General features: G+C 47.8%; 1 protein-coding gene across 2 annotated transcripts in view; it reads left to right on the top strand.

Moving 5' to 3' along the window:
- The window catches only part of PlexA (plexin A), a 126,182-nt gene that overhangs the window by 67,154 nt on the left and 41,023 nt on the right, over positions 1 to 18,005 (top strand). For both annotated transcript variants that reach the window (XM_075895211.1, XM_075895212.1), the window contains exons 6-10: positions 13,462 to 13,562; positions 15,544 to 15,673; positions 16,209 to 16,371; positions 16,662 to 16,755; positions 17,720 to 17,834. In XM_075895211.1, the coding sequence (XP_075751326.1) occupies positions 13,462 to 13,562; positions 15,544 to 15,673; positions 16,209 to 16,371; positions 16,662 to 16,755; positions 17,720 to 17,834 (603 nt within the window). The remainder of the gene's footprint in view (positions 1 to 13,461; positions 13,563 to 15,543; positions 15,674 to 16,208; positions 16,372 to 16,661; positions 16,756 to 17,719; positions 17,835 to 18,005) is intronic.

Here is an 18,005-nt window from a genome sequence, read left to right as displayed (position 1 = left end):
GAGGTTGGCTCCGCGCGGGAATCTCGTGTGCAGTCTTCCGTCGCACACTGCAGCGTGTGTTCTGCTGCATGATCGGTCGAACACGGAAGAGTCGAGAAGGCGGAGTCAAATCGACTCGAAACGAAGATATATAAAAAAAGGTGGAAGGGGGGATGAGACAAAAGAAAAGGAGGAGGGCACACCCCGTTTCTTCGCCCCGTCGCCCTAAAGCACGACTTCGCAGCACCGATGCCTCAAGAACCGTGTCTCCGCGTGGGGAAGAGAGTATAAAATGGGAAGTAAAGAATGCGAAGCCGGAATGGAGGAATAAAAGGAGGGCGGATGCGCCCCGGGGCGCTTCCTTTTGCCGAGGGAGAAAATCAATTCGTTGGGTTTAAAAAAAAATAAAATAAACCGAGGGCGCCGAGAGGTAGGTAGGCTGTGCAGGTGCAGTTCTGCTCGGCTGGGTCCATAGTGTTGAGGGAAGAACCGCGGTGTGCTCTCTTCGAGCGTCAGCGAGTTCACGGGCCGCCTGCCCAACGTTACCTCGCCGAGCATCCCGCTGTGAGATGGCGTGTCTCTTTCCCAACGTATACCCGCGCGCAGGCGTGTGGTATTGCGGTACCAGAGTTCCATTCGCGCCCGACTTCCGATTCGGGCACTGCTGGAACTGCTTGATGTAGACCGATGTCGGCGAGAGAAAAGAACGCCAAAAAATAAGTTGGGGTTGGGTTTCGCGTGCGTTAACATCCGCACACTGCACGGGCATCTTCTATAGCATTTCGCCCCTATATAGAAATGCGACCGCCGCGGCCGCAGTCGAGCACGCGACTTTCTGGTCAGGCATGCCTTGATGGCATAGTGGCTACATTGCATGTCATGACTGCAATGTAGCAGTCGTGGCATGCAATGTCGTGCAAGTCGTGCATTGCAAGTCGTTGTCTGCATGCCTCGACATTTCTAATAATAGTAATAATAATAATAATCGTTGTGGCCTGACGTTTCGTAACCACCATATGATTATTAGAGACGCTGTAGTTGGAGGGCTTTGGAGATTCCGATCACCTGAGGTTCTTCAACGTGCACCTAAATATGAGCACACGGGCCTCGGGCATTTTCACCTCCGTGGAAAACGCGGCCAAAGCGACCGGCATTCGATCCCGCTACCTGCGGCTTAAGTAGTCGGAACACCATAGACACTGAAGCGAACGCTGAACAGTTCTCATAGGATGAAGTCCGCCTGCGTGCTGTATCCGTCGATATTAGTTTCTTTATAGGTTTTGTCAATAAACGTTTGGATGCCTCAAATTGATTTTTTTTTCTTTTTTTAAGGCGTCAGCCGAAATGCGTGCACAAAAAGGAATGACTTCTTCACCGTCACTGACCTTTCCGCACTGGTCAGAGTGCTGCCGTTGTGCTTTTGCGTCACCGTCTCAGCGGACAGAAGGCGAAAAGCTGGAAGGATCGAGGGTCCCCTTAAAAAACGGATTGGCAACCCTCGCTGTGAGGATTGGCCCGGTTGTGCTCTCCGCGCCAACTTGCGTCTGCATTCGTTTCTTTGGTGGCTGAGTATCGACTATTTTCTTTGACGTCCCGGCCGGGGGAAAAGGTAAAGAACATCAGAAGTGTCCTTTATTTGAGTCGGCTGCGCCTTCTTCGGCTTTGGCGATTTTTTCTCCCTCTCCTTCTATCTCCTTTTGTTCGAAGGGCTTCGTGGGCTACAAATCCTGCCGTTCTTGGGAACTGTTCTGGAGTAAGTCGTTCGGCAATTTTTTTTTCGTTTTGTTGCCTTTGACTTCTTTACCGGCCCTCGGCCGCTGCAAGGCTGGTACGTTTCAAGGCTGGAACCGCTGAGCTGTGAGCGTGCATTGAGGAAACTTGCCCTGAATAGATTCCTCCCTCACTCCGCCCTTCAAATACGAACTCGCTAGGTTGTGCTGCCAAAATTAGTTCTCTATCTCTGATTAGTATTTTGTATTGAGGAGGGGCGCAGCCGTTCTTTGAGGGGTTTTATATAACTTCATCGTGCATGTAATAGGCGCTGAAGGGATACGAATGATAACAAGTAATATCCCCGTTCAAAGTGTTAAATAGTGCAGATACGGTGCACAGAAAAAGGAAGAGATGAATTGAGCGCTTCGGGCGTCTTTTTCTTTCTATGACTCTTTTCCGTTACGGTACTGCGAATGTGTTCCTAGCTGCCTGGCTTGCTATTCTATAGTAATCCAGCAAGACTCGTTCCAAACAGACAACGATAATTAAGAAAAAAAGTTTGCCTGTGCCATGACGTCACGGAAGTGACCTTTACGTAATCGACTGGCGCACATAAGACCTTTCCAAAAACGGCACCAAATGGTGTCACGTTTCCCTCTGGGTTGCACGTAGTGCAAATCATCACGCGAACTCAGTGCACCATAAGCTCGATTCTCGGAGTGGGTGGATGGGCCTCCTCACAAAAAGGAAAACTGGTGTTTTAACTAAGCGGTGATAATCGTGGCCGTGACTTCTGGTTCGGTTCACGACAGTGATTGGCGCCGAGCCGTTGAAGTAATTCACATTAATCGCGCGAGCGTCCCTAGAGGAACCGCATTTGGTCGGTTCTGCCCCGAGTAGTTCGTCATATTCCCTCGACCGCTTCCTGTATGGGTGCTCACGCATTCATCGTTCGCAGCTTGGGACGTTTGCTCGTTCGCTGAACTACCGCGTCTTTGATTGATCGTTGAACTGTAGTTATAGTCATTAGGCCGACAGCGTGCTTAACCTGTTGTGTACCTGATGTCTCTTGACGGATGCCTTTCGTGACAGTCGGGCGTGTTGGCGGCCGTATACGTGATTAACTCCCCTCGACGTGTCTGTTCGCGCGCATCTAACCCTTCTATTAGTCCTTCCTGAATCATCCCGCAGGAAGCGATCCATTATCGAACCTCACTCGTGAGCGCGCGTAAAAACACGCCGTTTTTTTCCCAAGACTCTTATTATTTTTTTCGGCACAGCACTGAACTGTTTGCGGTATCATCACTCGTAAAAGGCGATGTGCGGAGACCCGCCTGTTTCGCCTCTGGCGTTAAGCATCGAGAAGTGTCTATGAACTACGCAGATCGAGAGCGGTAACGTTAACAGGAGAGGGGGAAGGGTATAAAAACTTTATAAGACCGTGCAGGCAGGCGTGCGTTTTTCTTTGCCATGCCTTAACGACGGCGATTCCCTGCACGCTGGGGCTTATACGTTACGTAACTCGCTCTTTATCCTAACCACCCCGTCGTTCACTGGAAAACGGCAGCTTCATATCTGGCTTCTCTTCCCTTTTTTTTTTTTCGTGATTTTCGGAATTTATATAGCATACTTGCACGTGTAGTTAGCTCCCTTCGCGTAAGTCCAGTTTGGCTTTTTGATCAACCGGATCAGCCTTCAACGCCGCAAGCTGCACCCGGAAAAGGGGAAGAAGAAAAAAAAAAGACAAGAGGTGAAGACCGCATAATGCCCCGTCTTGCCAGACATCCGATGGCAGCGCCTCCATCCATCATCCTCGAGGTTTTCCGTTCTATCTCCTCCACCGCGGCTGTGGCTTGGCTCGCGGGCGCTATCGTACAGGCCTCTCGGTTGTTTTGGTTGGTGTACCGTGTGGCGCCTCTCCCTCGAACAAGAGGACGTCGCGCCCGGTGCGGTGCGTGCTAACTCACTCGCTCGCTTCTTTATCCGCACTTCTGGCCACTCGAGGCGGCCGGAGATAAATGGACGAGCGGATGAACGGCACGCCGGAAGGAGGAGCAGGCAGGGCCGTCGATGAAGTGGCGGCCCGGCGCGGTTGCCTCCCTGACAGGTCTCCGGAACGGGACGGCACTCTATAGTGTATGGGCCGTCCTTCTACGTTGAGCTATAAATCGGGCCGCTTGAGTGGCCGACCGTTGTTTCTGACCGTATGGGCCGCGCTCGGGGTGTATAGACGTCACGGGGAAAAGCGGAAGCGGATGGACCGTGGATGCAAGTTGCACCCTGTGGTGCCCGAAACACCTGTTCTGTGCGCTCCCTTGTGATGAAGAAGAAATGGAAGATGTTTTTTTTATTTTTCATTTGCAATGACAAAAACGTTTTCGTTGTCCTTGTTGCCTGCGTGGAAGGCGCAGCACAGTCGCAGCGAAAGCTACAGAAGTGGCCTTTCAAAGCCTTTTCTAAACACTCATTGAGTAACTGCTGCTGCTTGCTTGATGCCCACTGCGGCATTAATAATTAAAAAAAATAGATTAGTAGGGTGGCATTCGCTATGCTATTTTTCGTCATTCTTCTGAGAAGCGGGGTGTCCGCTAAACCATTGCGAGGAATTTTGTGCCGAATCGTTCATGCAGTGGCCGACGACGATGAGGAATTATGCCTGAAGTGGGTATGCGCCACAGCTGAAGAAAAACAAGCTTTTGCAATGGGTTGGAGCATTGGATGACCCACTCGTTACACTATTCGCTTTGTGCGACGATTGGTTGTTCTTTCGCTCTTTTAAAACGCTTTATAAGTCATATTGCGATTTCTTTAACGCAATATTAACGCGATTGCTTTCCCGACAACAAGCCTGCCTAAGGAAAGTTAGCCACGAAGTGTCACGTGCACCGGCGTAGCTTAGTGGTAGAATACTGGCCTGGCACCCAGCGGGCCCGGGTTAGAGCCCCACTGTGTCATTGGTGCTACGTTTCATTTTTTTTTTTTCTAATTTCGCGCGATGCGGTTACGGACACCGGTGGCAGCGATGGGCAATCACGGTGCTGCGCGAAGACCCGACTTGTTATCTCATAACAGCATTCGCTGTAATACCCGGGGCGCTTCTCTTTTTATCGGAGTGATGGCATCCAACACGGGCTGGAAAAACAGCGGGAAAGCTATAGAGCATTCGTGTCTTGTGCAGCTGCTTGCGGCAGTTACGCTGTGTTAAGTTTTTGTCAATATGAGGCGTTGTAAGTTTCGGTTATTTATGTCTACAGTAACCGCTTTATCGGGAGTGTTATGCGAGATTGAAAAAAAAAAAGGCGTTTTCTTCGTGACTCTTGCCTTGTACGATTTTCTTGACCGAAAGACGCGATCAATTCTTCAATAGTAGTCGTTGAGCCATCTTTTATGTTTGTTTTTTCCTCTCTTCATTTCGCTAGCTGATTGAAATAAGAAAACTAACTGCCTGACAGGCTTGAAAGAAAGTAACAAAAAGTATGAAAGAAAGAACGAACGGTGGAAGAGTTGTCAAAGGAGGCGGGACCGCTTTACAATATTCGACCGCTGCTCTGTCGGTCGCTTGATGTCCATTTTTCCGGCCGCGTGCACTCTCGGTGTGGCCTTGATGTGTTTGAGAGACATCTTCGGGCGGTTCTCTAGTTGCCCTGCTCCTTTTTATTTATACTTGCCTTTCGTTCTCGCCGTTGTTCGATTGTTCCTCTCTCGAGCGTCCCGAATTTTCTCGTCGTGCCGCTGTCGTCGCCGCCGCTGTTGTCTGCGAGGAACAGCCGGCGGTGGCCGGGAAGATTGAAGTGGCCAAGCAGCCGCCGCTGCCCGCCCGGAGGGCAGAGAAAAAATAGAAGAGGCGGCGTCGTCTTTGGTCTCTGTCGAAATACGTGCAGCGCCGTGGATGCTTTTCAACTGCGTGGGCGCGGAAGTTCACTTCACTTGGCTCTGAAACATTTTGGTGTCGGAACACTCCCCGAAATTTTATGAGTGCTGCATAACCCCCCATCTCCATCCTCCTGTGTACCCTTATCTTCATGTCGATATTGCAGCGAACGAAGCAACTAACCCTGTGGATTTATTGAAACAGAAAAAAAATCAATCAGATGTTGCTTTGGTGGAGGCCTTTTTTGTGTGTGGTGTATTACAACCCCCGAAAAATATTTCTGGCTGCGCCTTTGGCCCATACCACGATTCGAAGGATGTGCAGTCTGTCAAAATAACGTATATTCATTCACTATGGTCTGTGTCATTTCAGATTTGAACGCTAAAATCCCCCTCCGAGCGATCGAGCAAGTTTTGCACATCCACGCCCCGGAAAATTCACTGATGCTGCAGCTCCAACGCTGCACCGTATTGGCTGGGAACGAGGATTGCATGGACATTGGCCGTCGCTCGTCGCGTAGGCCTCACTGCCGGAAGGCCAGTTTTCGTTCGCGTGTGTGCCTTCTGTGCACGTGCGGCTCGCCTTTTGCTTTCTGCCGCGTTTTCGCCAAGCGACCGTCCTGCTTTATGACGCGTCTCAGCAAATCTGTGCACCGTTATGAAAGGCGCTAAGTGGCGGTGCACGCGGCAGCCGACCGGGGGCGCCCCCTTCGCTCGCAGTCCATTTCGTGATTGGAAGGTGCGCTTTGGCTCTTTTCTGTTGTATTCTCGTTCGTGGTCGAATGCGCGCGAGAGCGTTCGCACGACAACCGCGCATTTAGGGTTTTCGCGGGCGTTTCTCAGCAGCTGATTGGCTTGCACCAAGTTTTACTCGTGTGCAGGCTTGTCTAAATATAAGGTGAATGTCGTACGTTATTTATTCAAGGCTTCATCAGAGCTGATAAGTAAGTACATCGTTCGGCAAAACTATTGCGCTTGTACACACCATTATTAAACGACACATAATGAACATTTCCTTTGTGAAGTACAATAAACGTTCAATTTTTTTTTTCCGGCTTGAATAAAAACGATGCGTTCGCTTTAGATTTGGTCGACCCTGTACCTTCTGGAAAACTGCGCTTGCATTTCGGTATTGGATGAGCCGGCGTGGTGCAGGCTGTCCCTTATTTCTTTGCGAACGCCGGAGGGAGGCAATCGCGCTCGACGGTGGCATTCATTCCTTTCATTTTAGCTTTTTCTTTTGTTCTCTCTTAGGACATCGTGCGCCTTGCAGTGTTGTACAGGCATGCTGTTCGCTTTCTGCTCTCACTTTTCCCGCTGTGTTTACGCGCCGTGCATGTTGTTTAGTCCTCGTGAACAGCAGAAGCGAGCGAGCGAGCGAGCTATAGCGAGCCAATCGAATTCGCGCGCCGCGCCGCCTGCGGTGGTATGTAAGGCAGCTGTTTTTGGGACGACTTTGAGAGATGAAGAGGCTGCAGGGCGCTCTTTTGGCGTGCATGGCGTCTGCCCCCTCTGCAGCTCGCGTTTTCGTCCTTTTCGCGCGGGCGGCTTTTTGGACATGACAGTGCGCAGACGTCCGGGTTGTTTTCTTTCCCCGTTCACTCTTATTTATGCCCTGCTGGCCTTTTTCCCCCTCTTTAATCTATTCTGCAGATTAGGGCAAGTTGAAGATGCCATCACGTTTTACTGCGATTTATCTGCGGGTAGTTTATCTTCTTCTTCAAAAAAAATGGCGCTTTCCTTTAGGTTAGAAATGGGGGGGGGGGGGGAGTGTACAAGCCATCGCGTAAAAAGGGAATTGGGACGAAATGCACGTTAGGGCGTCGATCAATCGCGAAGCGTGCACTAACTCGCATAATACCATGCACTGTCTATATCGTTGACCGCTGTTCACTTATCTCATTCACTTATAATCTATTATAATGATGCAACTAAATATAATGTGTGCTCTGCTATGCTTATACCACCTTTGTTATAGCTATGTGTCCGTTGAATGCTCCAGACATTGCGCATAGCTCGTCATAGATAAATGTACCGCATCTTATTTGTTTGTCGCCACTTGTAAATGGAATGGACAAGAGAAAACGTATTTATTGAGCAGTGGGATTATGAGCAAGGGTGGTTCTCCCATTACGGGAATCCGCGTGCCTTCTGCGAGCCTTGTCGACCAGGGTGATATGGTTAGTGTTGCGAGAGAGAAAGACGTGAGACGACTTGACGGAGGACGACGCAGCCGTGCCGTTATCGCCTTTGTATTTTTTACAACCTAAACTGCCGAAACGTAGAAGTTGCGGCTGCATGCAGTCGGGAAGGCGAAAGCCGGACAGCAGCGTCTACCACTGCTCTTGGAGTAGGTGTACATCCGCATTCTGTAACTGCGTGCTGGGTTGTTCCTAGGCGTTCGTGGTATATTGGCATTTTAGGGGCGAAGCTCCTGAAGCTGTGGGTCTGTCCATGCATGTAAATATGCGACCTCTTTCTAACCACCAAGTTGTATGACTCACTCAGCAGGTGGCGCTAGTGTGAGCGACAGACAGACTGATAGACGAATGGGCGGATGGACAGCTGGACGTACGGATGGACAGACAGACAGACAGAAGGAAGGACGGACAGAAGCACCGACGAACGGAAGCAGGGACGGGTTGACGGACAGCATGCACGTACAGACTCACGGACAGACAGATGGAAGCACAGACGGATGAACGGACGGACGGATGGTTGGACACATGGGTGGACGTACGGACGGACGCTTCGCCCCACTCGTCGTCATTCACTCTGTGGACATGCCGTGTTTTTGTTTTTCGGTGTATTGAGTATAAGGGGAGCAGTCGCCCACCGCAGTGTACAGCTCATTATTCTGACCATGGCGTTCCGCTGTGCTAAACTTCACGCTGTGGTTTCGATCCCGCACGCGGCAGCCCCGTTCCAACCATGTACACGAAACGTATACTTGTACCGTGGGCGCACCGTCTCGGGTGGCGCTCGCGCCTTTGCTCCTACCATCCCCCAACTTTTCAATACTTCTCCTTCGAAACCGTTCATTTCGAGCTCATTTGCGTAGAGGGGAGGGGGGCGCGAAGGGTTGTTCTGTGCAAGTGTACACGCACACGTGCAAACACTCGTACCAACATACAAAGGATAACTGACCCACTTACACGAAAAATTGTGGCTAAGCACCTGTACGAGCCGTACTGGTCATTATCCGCATATATATATATATATATATATATATCGCCGATTGTGGCAAGATGTTGATGCTCATTCTTGTTCCTTTTTCTGTATCTCGTTTTGTGACTTGATTTTCTTGCGCGTCTCCTCGAGGGAAGCTTTTGTGTCGGTGAAAACATCCATCGATTGATGATGGATGGGATCGCAGTTTCACGACTTGTACCATACGCGCGTGTAAGAAAGAAAAAGAAATAGAGCACGTCGTTGCCTGCGCGGAAGCATTTATTATGCACGTGTTTCCTCTCTCCCCCGTTCTCCCTGTCTTCGCTTTCCATCTCTTGCCGTTTTTATTTTTCTTCTTTCTTTATCGTAGCTGTAGTCGATGTGCTTCGGGTATATCTTCTATTCGGGACTCTCCGTACAACGAACGGCGTTCAGAGCGTCAGCTCTCCTTTTAATGTTATCCCGAAATGAATAACGAGTCCCAGTGAAATGCGTCGGGGAAAAAAAAAAAAGAAACAGTGGGATCGTCGTGACGTTGGCTCGTTGAGCTTTCCTGCCGGCAAGTCATTAGGACATCCCTGCGTGCAGCTCTATTGGCGCGGCTGTTTTTATTCTATTCACTGTTTTTTTTTTTTGCCCGTTATACAACACAAGCTGCCGCTGCTTGATGTCATCCGAATAGATGGGGTAGTGACGCGTAGCTTTATAACTCATCGCCCTCATCCATGCAGCCGCCTTGAGAGTTGAAACTGTCATGATTGCGTTATTGTTTTTTTTTTTCCTCTACGAAGTTTCGTTGCGTTTGTCGTATTCGTATATCGGTACAGTAGTAGTAGTAGTAGTAGTAGTAGTAGTAGTAGTAGTAGTAGTAGTAGTAGCAGCAGCAGCAGCAGCTGTTGTTAAAAGCAGTAGACATAAGGGGCAAGAGAGGAAGAGAAGGACGAAGGATGGCGCGTGGCACAGGGGTGGTTCTTGGATCTACGCCGCAATAAACGGACGTCGAGACGCTCTGCTCTTCGTCTCCAGGCGTATTACTCCTTTGAACCCGGTTTTCCACGAAAGGAGTCTTCGGATTTTACAGTAGTAGTAGTAGGTATTGTGGCCCATTGTAGAATATATAGGCGGAGAGCTTTAGATGGCTCGTGAAACGCGAGAAGTGGGCGTCGGCGGCGTGAACGCGAGTGACGCAGTCACCTGTTTGACGTCACGTGACGTAATGTGCCGTGACATGGCGACGTCATCACATGGCATCGTCGTGGACCATTTACGGAGGACACTGCAAAACCACATGATGTGCGGAATGCTGGGCGTAAAGGCGAGAGGGGGATTCAATGCACTCTGCTGTTAAGGGGAAAAAAAATGCTTTCGCCTTCGGAAATGCTAGAGTCCCGCGTGTTTAGATTCGGGTGCACGTTAAGCAACATCGGGGGGAGGGTGAGTGAGTGAGTGAAACAACTTTATTCGGTCCACAATAGACGCGAGTAAACTCAGCGTCACCTGGCTAGGCCCACTCGGGGACCATCAGGTTAAACCTGACGGCCCTCGCGCGGGCCCTCTGTCGGGGGGAGGGTGAAAATTTTCCAGAACCCTGCATGTTGTTTCGGGGTGTAGAACCCCCAAAATTATTATCGTATTAGTTCTACGAGTGCCCATTGGATCAACCCATACGTCACCCATCGTCCATGGCCGTGGACGCCCGCCCACTCCTGCAGGCAGGGGCGGTTGCGTGAAGGGGGGAAAAAGAAGAAAAAAAAAAAAACCAAGTCGTTCCGCATCGCCGCAACGAACGTCTCGTGGCTCGAGCTCCCTTCATCCGTGAAATTCACTTTTTCTCGTCGCCGTCGGTGGAGAAGGCGTCGTCGACGAGTTCAGTTTGGCGTGCGCTAGGGCAGCCATATTCTACCTTCGGCAACCCGTGCAGTATGCTTCCCTCCCTTTCATCCGTTGCCTCGCGCGTTTTCTCTTGGCATTCGCGAAGGGAACGAAAATGCCACGACGCTCGCGGGGTGTGGTGAAGCCACCGCCGCGCCGCGTGCGTGGCCAGAATTTTTGCCAGGTTTTACACTTTCTTTTTATTGTTCTATAAACGCATTTTCGCTCGCGTTCCTTGTGTACGAGTTTACGTAGGCGCAGACGCGCGCACGGGCGGGCTCCGTGGAAGAGGGTGCGGCTCGGCGCATTCCCTGCGCTGCGCTAAACGGAATGAGGGGGGGGGGGGGGGGGAGTTTGGAAAGCGAGAAGCGTGTGGCATATCAATTACCCGGCCGCCGCTCGGTTTCTCGAACGGCGTAGATTTGTAGTGACGCTTCCGTTCCGCCGAGTCCTTTTATTATCGTCTTTGTGTTTTTTTTTTTTCTTTTTCGTATTCAGATATCTTCCGCTTCCCCGCGGTGGTGCTGCTGTTGCTGTCATTGTTCTGCGGAGCGCATCTCATTTGAGGCTCCGTTTCTTTACGCTCGCAACTGCGCCGCAGGGTTCGCTTTCCGCGCCGTTCTCCGTTTCGTCGGCTTTTTTCTCTCTTTTTCCCGTTTTCTAGGGCATTCTCACCCGCTTCGCGCCGCTGCCTTTGTGTAGCGCCCGCTTTGTCGTACCGTGTTCTCCCACGCATAGTATACGCGTTTCTGTGAACAAGCGTGTTGCCTTCGTTTTCGCTTCTTGTTCCCCTGGTAGCGTGGTTCTCTCTCTCTCTGTCTGTCTCTTTCCGATGGAGGCAGAAACGCTGTAGGCCCGTGTGCTCATATTTGGGTGCACGTTAAGGAACCCCACAGGTGGTCTAAATTTCCGGAGCCCTCCACTACGGCGTCTCTCATAATCATATGGTGGTTTTGGGACGTTAAACCCCACAAATCAATCAATCAATCGTTATAGGCAAGCGCCACTATTGGTCGGCTAGCCATGGTTGCGTCTGATGCAGGGACCCAGGAGGTACCGCACACTGCATTTCGGGGGAGGTGCGGCGTTAACGAAGCTTGAATTGCCTACGTTATCAACGAGATTCTTTAGAGATGGCAGTTTTTAATGGTATTCCACAGGTGATAGCCTGGTTTATCGCCTGGATTGCCACCCTTCGTGTTGGTTACACTGATCGCATTCACACACACACACACACACACACACACACACACACACACACACACACACACACACACACACACACACACACACACACACACACACACACACACACTGAGAGAGAGAGTGAAATATTACGCGCCATCCCGCACGCACACGAAAAATAGCAATTCACTTATTGTGAGTGTGGTTGAAATAAGCAAAGCGTGCAACTTTTATAACATCACCAGAATGATTTGCCTACTTTCACAGCTTGTAACGAAGGCTAATAATGATAATAATTGTTAAGGTTTAACGCCCCAAAATTACCTCATGATTATGAGGCACGCCATAGTGAAGGGCTCCGGAGATTTCGACCGCCTGGGGTTCTTTAACGTGCACCTAAATCTAAGCACACGGGCTTCAAGCATTTTCGCCTCCATCGAAAATGAGGCCGGGATTCGATCCGCGACCTGCGGGTCAGCAGCTGAGTGCCTTAGCCACTAGACGGCCGTGGTGGGCCTTGTAAAACAAAGGCTAACTGCAGACGTACCGTAAAATAGGTTAATTGCCTTTTTTTTTCCTTTTAATCAAACGCGCATGTGGATCATTCAAAATCATGTAAACCATAGTAACCTGTGAATTTGCCTCGTATAAATGCTACTGATACGTCGGTGTTTACGCCTGTTCCGAGCATGCACCAGTGGCTGACTAAAGACCGCGAAGTGCAGTATATTTTTCTTTCATCAGAACTAGAAAGAAAATAATGCAAATGCAGCGCTAACCGCGTTGGCCGACTGTTTTTATCATCCCTCTGCGCGGCCACAGGTGCTCCCTCCTCCTCCTCCTCCCTCCTCGACGTGCGTGATGCGTTTCCATAGAAACTGCGCGGACGTCGGCGGCGGGTTTCATTTGTCGATTTCGATGGTTCGTGTGCGCCTACTCTCGTTTTCGTTGATTTTATATAAATCCCCCCGTTGTTTTCAGTGTTTGGTCGCCTTGGCAACAGCCTTCGTCATGCCCCCCCCCCCCCCCCCCAATCTACCTCACTCAGTCTCAGTGGTGCGGTTGCACTTGTGCAACGTGTTTCCGGGTCATCGCTTATTTCTGGCTCTGTTTTATTTCTAACTTAAATATCGACGCCGTGCTCTGACGGGAAAACGTGCGCCGGGCTTTTTCGTAGCAACTGTGGTTAGAAGGCCCCATAGGCTTTGGTCCTTCCCCCTTCTTTCATCCTACTCCTCCATGTACTGTATGCATCTGTTATGAACGTTTAACATTGGTTATGAACAGTCACATTGTAAACATCGGGGATTTTGTTACAAACAACCTATCTTGCTCTTTTTTTTTTGTAATATTTTTACCTGTCAGCGTTTTTTTGTGCCTCTGGTAAGAAACCTGTTGAGTTACGTTTTATCATAGATTTAATAATTTTGCCCATTTCAAACAAAATTTTGATTCTAAATATTTGTAACTACTGTCACTTGATTATTTTTTTTTACCTAAGCTGTATTTTATCAGTCACTTTGTCAAGACCTTCATTTTCCTGGAGACAGAGAGCTTAACACACCACAGCATTTTGTCCAGTCACACTTTTTTAAAAATAAGTTTTGCACTATGATTATATATTGTATTGTACTATTTATGCTGAATGTTCATATGTATACTTTTCTGCAGGTGACTAGGGTGAAAGTCCAAGAGTGCCACCAGTACAAAACTTGCATAGACTGCCTTGGTGCTCAAGACCCGTACTGCGGCTGGTGTTCCCTAGAAAACAAGTATGCTTATAGTACTTTATATACAGCGTAAATTAAGAAGTCGTTTTTTAAGTGCTCTGTCTCAGATTTCCCTTAAGGTTTTCTGTTGCTTGTTCAGCATTCTCAAAGGTACATTAAAGGCAAATAAGAATCTATGTCAGAGTGAAAGCTCAATGTATATTGTCTAAAATGGCAATGTTATCAACAGCAGTGTCCTACTTACCGGGAAATCAAGCTAAATGTACCACACGACGTGCGCCACGAGTGGGACATTTGTGAAATGATCCCAATGATGGGAGAGTGTCTGATTAATCACTAGTAATCAAATTAGCTGCAATAAAAAAAAGTACCTTCCTTGCATCAAGAGATTTACCAAAAAGCTGCTTGACCATTTCTGTTTGATTTATAGAAAAAATAACCGCCTGGCGCTACTGTGGGGAATGGCGCGAGTGTTTCGAAAATTTTGTTTTTGCCTGGTTAGGCTGAATAAATGGTGCCATCTAGCATGGCTCAGTTGAACCAAACAAGCAGAAAATTGTTCAAAGGGCCTGCAAACAACCATGGGGTAAAATTTTTTTTATAGAGACAAATATGTGCACTTGTGCTTTGTGGGCATGCTGCCGCAAGAATTTTGAGAATACGTGCTATATTAAGGAAGTTACAGGAGTTAGAACATCGGTTTTAGTAGGTTTAAAATGTTTGGCCGGCCTCGCCATCCTTCTCTCTCACAGGGAGGGAAAAGCGTAGTCCGTCGCCGTGACTGGTTTAGGCCAATCGACAAGCTGCGTGCTACGTCAAATTGCCGATTAGCGACTTCGCATGACTGTAAATGAAAGGAGGATTGGTCAGGCATAGGAAAGGAGCGCAGGACTTGTTTTTCGAAATGAAGGCGCTGCACGTCATGCAGTGCTGTAATATTTGGAAAAAGTGAAAGTGATCGCCGCGGTCTACTCTACGAATTGCCGAGCACCTTTGGGGGGTGTAAAAAAAAAGTATGAGCCTGCTGACTGGACCATTCAATGGCCATTCTTGTTGCTGTGGCTCCCACTACTTTCGTTCTTCTGCTACTTGTGTCGGCGGCCGCACAGTAAAGGAGGGCAGTGTTGGCCACAGCAACAGTTACTTGGGATAGTACATTTTCAGGCAGGGGATTTGACCTGCGCTAATGCGATGCGGTCCACTAAAACGTGATTTTATTTTAAAATAAGCAAGGTCTTCGTTCAAATCAATAAGCAAGGTCTTCGTTCAGCAAGGTCTTCGTTCAGCAAGGTCTTCGTTAAGAGGTTTCTGGACTGCTATTTCGACAATCAACATCGACTTATTATAGTGTCCTGCCTTTAGTGTCCCGTTAATTGCCCGAAAACAAGGAGCTTGATATTAAAAGGCAATCGTGGTAAGCAAGCCTTGTCGTAGTATTGACCAGGGGCTGGTTGTGTTGTAATTGTTGCTGCTTCGGTGTAAGAAACATTTGATTTTTGTGCTGCGACCAGAAGCTGTTTTTGTTGAAATTTTTGCTGCTTTGTTGTAAGAAGCGTGTAATCTTTGTGCCATGAGGTTTTTCTATTGTTGCAAATGTAATCAAAGCGTAAACATGTCTATCTTTGGGCGGCCTTTATAGTGGTGATCTGTATTTTCTGCTTTTTTTTCTGTACATTTTTTTACGTCATTGTTTACATCAGATGCAAAAGGAAAACACACTGTTATTGAGCGAGCGGCTACCAACAACTATTTATTATTGCAGTGATTACAAACTTGCTTGTTGTTAGTATGTGCACAGAAAAATCTAGCACTGCTCATGTTTCATTTGGCTTTGCTTTTTTATCCATAACAAATTATAAATGTGTCTGGTTCTTCCATTAGCTCTTTATGTGTGTGGATGCTATGCGGCAGATAATCACCAAATGGATAATCAACGAGTATGAAAGACATAGGACCGTCTGGTTGTGACTTCATTGTTGATATACATTTCTTGTTGATCGCGTCACACAAATGTTTCCCACAGGTGCAGCCTTAGGAGCAACTGTGCCGAGGCTGCCCAGGACCCACTATACTGGCTTTCATACAAGAGTGGCAAGTGTACCACTATTACCAGTGTACAGCCAGCACAGATTCAACGAACTACTGCTCGCATTGTGAGTGCTATTGTCTTTGTGGTACTGGGCATGTAGTACATGCTTGTATAGCCGCAAAGTGCAGTTTTGAAGACGAGAAAAACCTCGCAGCAGTAGAAAGCATGTGTTGTGGCAGCAGTGGTTTTTATGTTTCAGTATATGCTACATAATGGTTTCCGTAATCACAGCCGTTGAATGCCCCACAAACAGTAGGATGGAAAGGTTATAACCCAGTCTCATTGGTGTGTAGAGACGAGGTATCTAAATAATATTGTCAATTAGTGCCACCCACGCAGTATGGCATTCTGGCTCTCTAGACTATTTTATATTTGATTTCTTGTCAGTGTAAACTGGCACAACCTGGTGTATATCACCAATGAAAACTGTATTTCGTAGCATACAGTAATATTATGAATGTGGGAAAACTATGCAGGCATTTATGTAACCACTTATTTGTTAAACGTGATGTCACTACTACTGCAAAGCAAGCATAATGATTATATCCTCTCTATTAAGGTAACTGTGCTCACCTAGTTACAACAATGTCGCATTGCAGTTGAGCCTGGTGATAGGGAACCTTCCTGTGCTGGACGGCCAATTCTTCTGCGCCTTCACGGCCTTCTCCAAGACTCTGGAAACCAATGCCACGCGCTTGACCAATGGCGTCAGCTGTCCCACCCCGCATACCGACTCTCTGCCGCCAATCCCTCCGGGCGAACGTAAGGGGCCCTTCACTTTTTATTTGGTTGAAGGAAATCCAATTAGAATATCTTCAATGTCTTTTCATCTAAGGTGGAATATGTCAGTGCAATCTCACTTTATTTCCATACTTAGTTTTCTGATCTAAGCCAAGCCAGAGTTTTCTGTTCCACCTTTCGTTTTAAGCTCTTTCAGTATATGAAATGGTTATAATCATATTCTAAAATGCATTAAGGCTCTTTAGGCACTCCATCAGGTTACATTTTCTTTATTCATGCATTGCTTACTGAGCCTTACTTTTCAACTGCAGATCATTTCACGGCCAAATTGTCTGTGAGGATGAAGAGCAACCCGGACTTTGTAGCGACAAACTTCACCTTCTACGACTGCAGTACCTACACTTCGTGAGTGTCCCATCCTACTTGTATACTTCACCAAAAAAAAAAAAACCTAGTGTTGCGATCTTTCAAGGGTCGAAAGAGCAGTGATGTAAACTCTTTCTTTCTTATTTTTCAGCTTTGTTTTAACACGTAAGCTGGCTTATTATTGCTTTTTTTTTTCTCATAAAAGAGTTGAAATTTTGTTGAAGGCTTGTTCACATGCTGTACAGCAGGTTTTGAACGGCCTTCATACCAGTTTCCCACATTCACTTCATTCTGAGGTGTGATATTCTTTTTTTTTTTTTTTTTTTTACCGAAGACATTCATAGGCCCCTCAAGGAAACTTGAAAAATTTTAGATAGCACGAATGAGAGTAATCTTGCTTCAGAAGATCATAGCGTAACTGGTTGAAAGCAGCCTTACGATGCTAGGTGTAAAAATTTTGGCTACTGCCCCTTGCTTCAGACTGAACATTTATAAGTATGGTTATTGCAAAGATTTCAGAGTTAGAGAGAAAACTTTATTTGAGCCATAAAATACAGTTGTGAAATTGTGACCGGATGCTCAGCATCGAGGAAGAGCAGATGCAGGCATGAAGAAATAGCCCTTTTCTTTGGAGTCTTGAATCCAGTACGCTATCGTGAGACTGTTAGAGCACAACCTGTAGAAATTAGTGGCCACATGAATGGTCGGCCGATTTTTTTCGTTATAACCACGCTAAAATGTCTTCAGTCATCAAAGACTAACACGGCTGGTAATGATGCATATTGTTAAATAGTGTAACAAAATAGTTTCCGCAATCGCTGGTGGCAACAACTGTATCTAAGTTCCAGAAAACGCATTGCACTGGAGAGCTGCCACATGCAGCACTGACATCTTCTGCCCCTTACTTTCAGACAGATTGAAAGAAAAACCATGTGGTGTTTTAGGTTTTTGCCTTGAAAGCTTAGTCTTAGCCAGAGCATTTTGTTGTTTGTGATGTATGCAGGTGCACCCAGTGCGTCTCCAGTCCCTTTCCTTGCGACTGGTGTGTCGGCGGACACCGCTGCACTCATGACACGGGCGAGAACTGCCGCAACGACATCCTCGTCACGGGTGTATCGGTGAGAATCCTTCAACTCATTCTGATTACCCAAGAAAGGGGCCGAGTATTAGGGGATAGATTCATGCCTTTTTTATACAATAAAATTGTGTTCTAAGGGAGCCAGAGATCTGACATTCCGAGCTACAGGAAGTTGCACTGATTCATGGTAATGAAAGTATGCAAAAAGGAC

The sequence above is a fragment of the Rhipicephalus microplus genome, chromosome 5 (assembly GCF_043290135.1).
Source record: "Rhipicephalus microplus isolate Deutch F79 chromosome 5, USDA_Rmic, whole genome shotgun sequence".
Lineage (NCBI taxonomy): Eukaryota > Metazoa > Arthropoda > Arachnida > Ixodida > Ixodidae > Rhipicephalus > Rhipicephalus microplus.
This window is presented reverse-complemented; position numbering and strand designations above follow the sequence as displayed.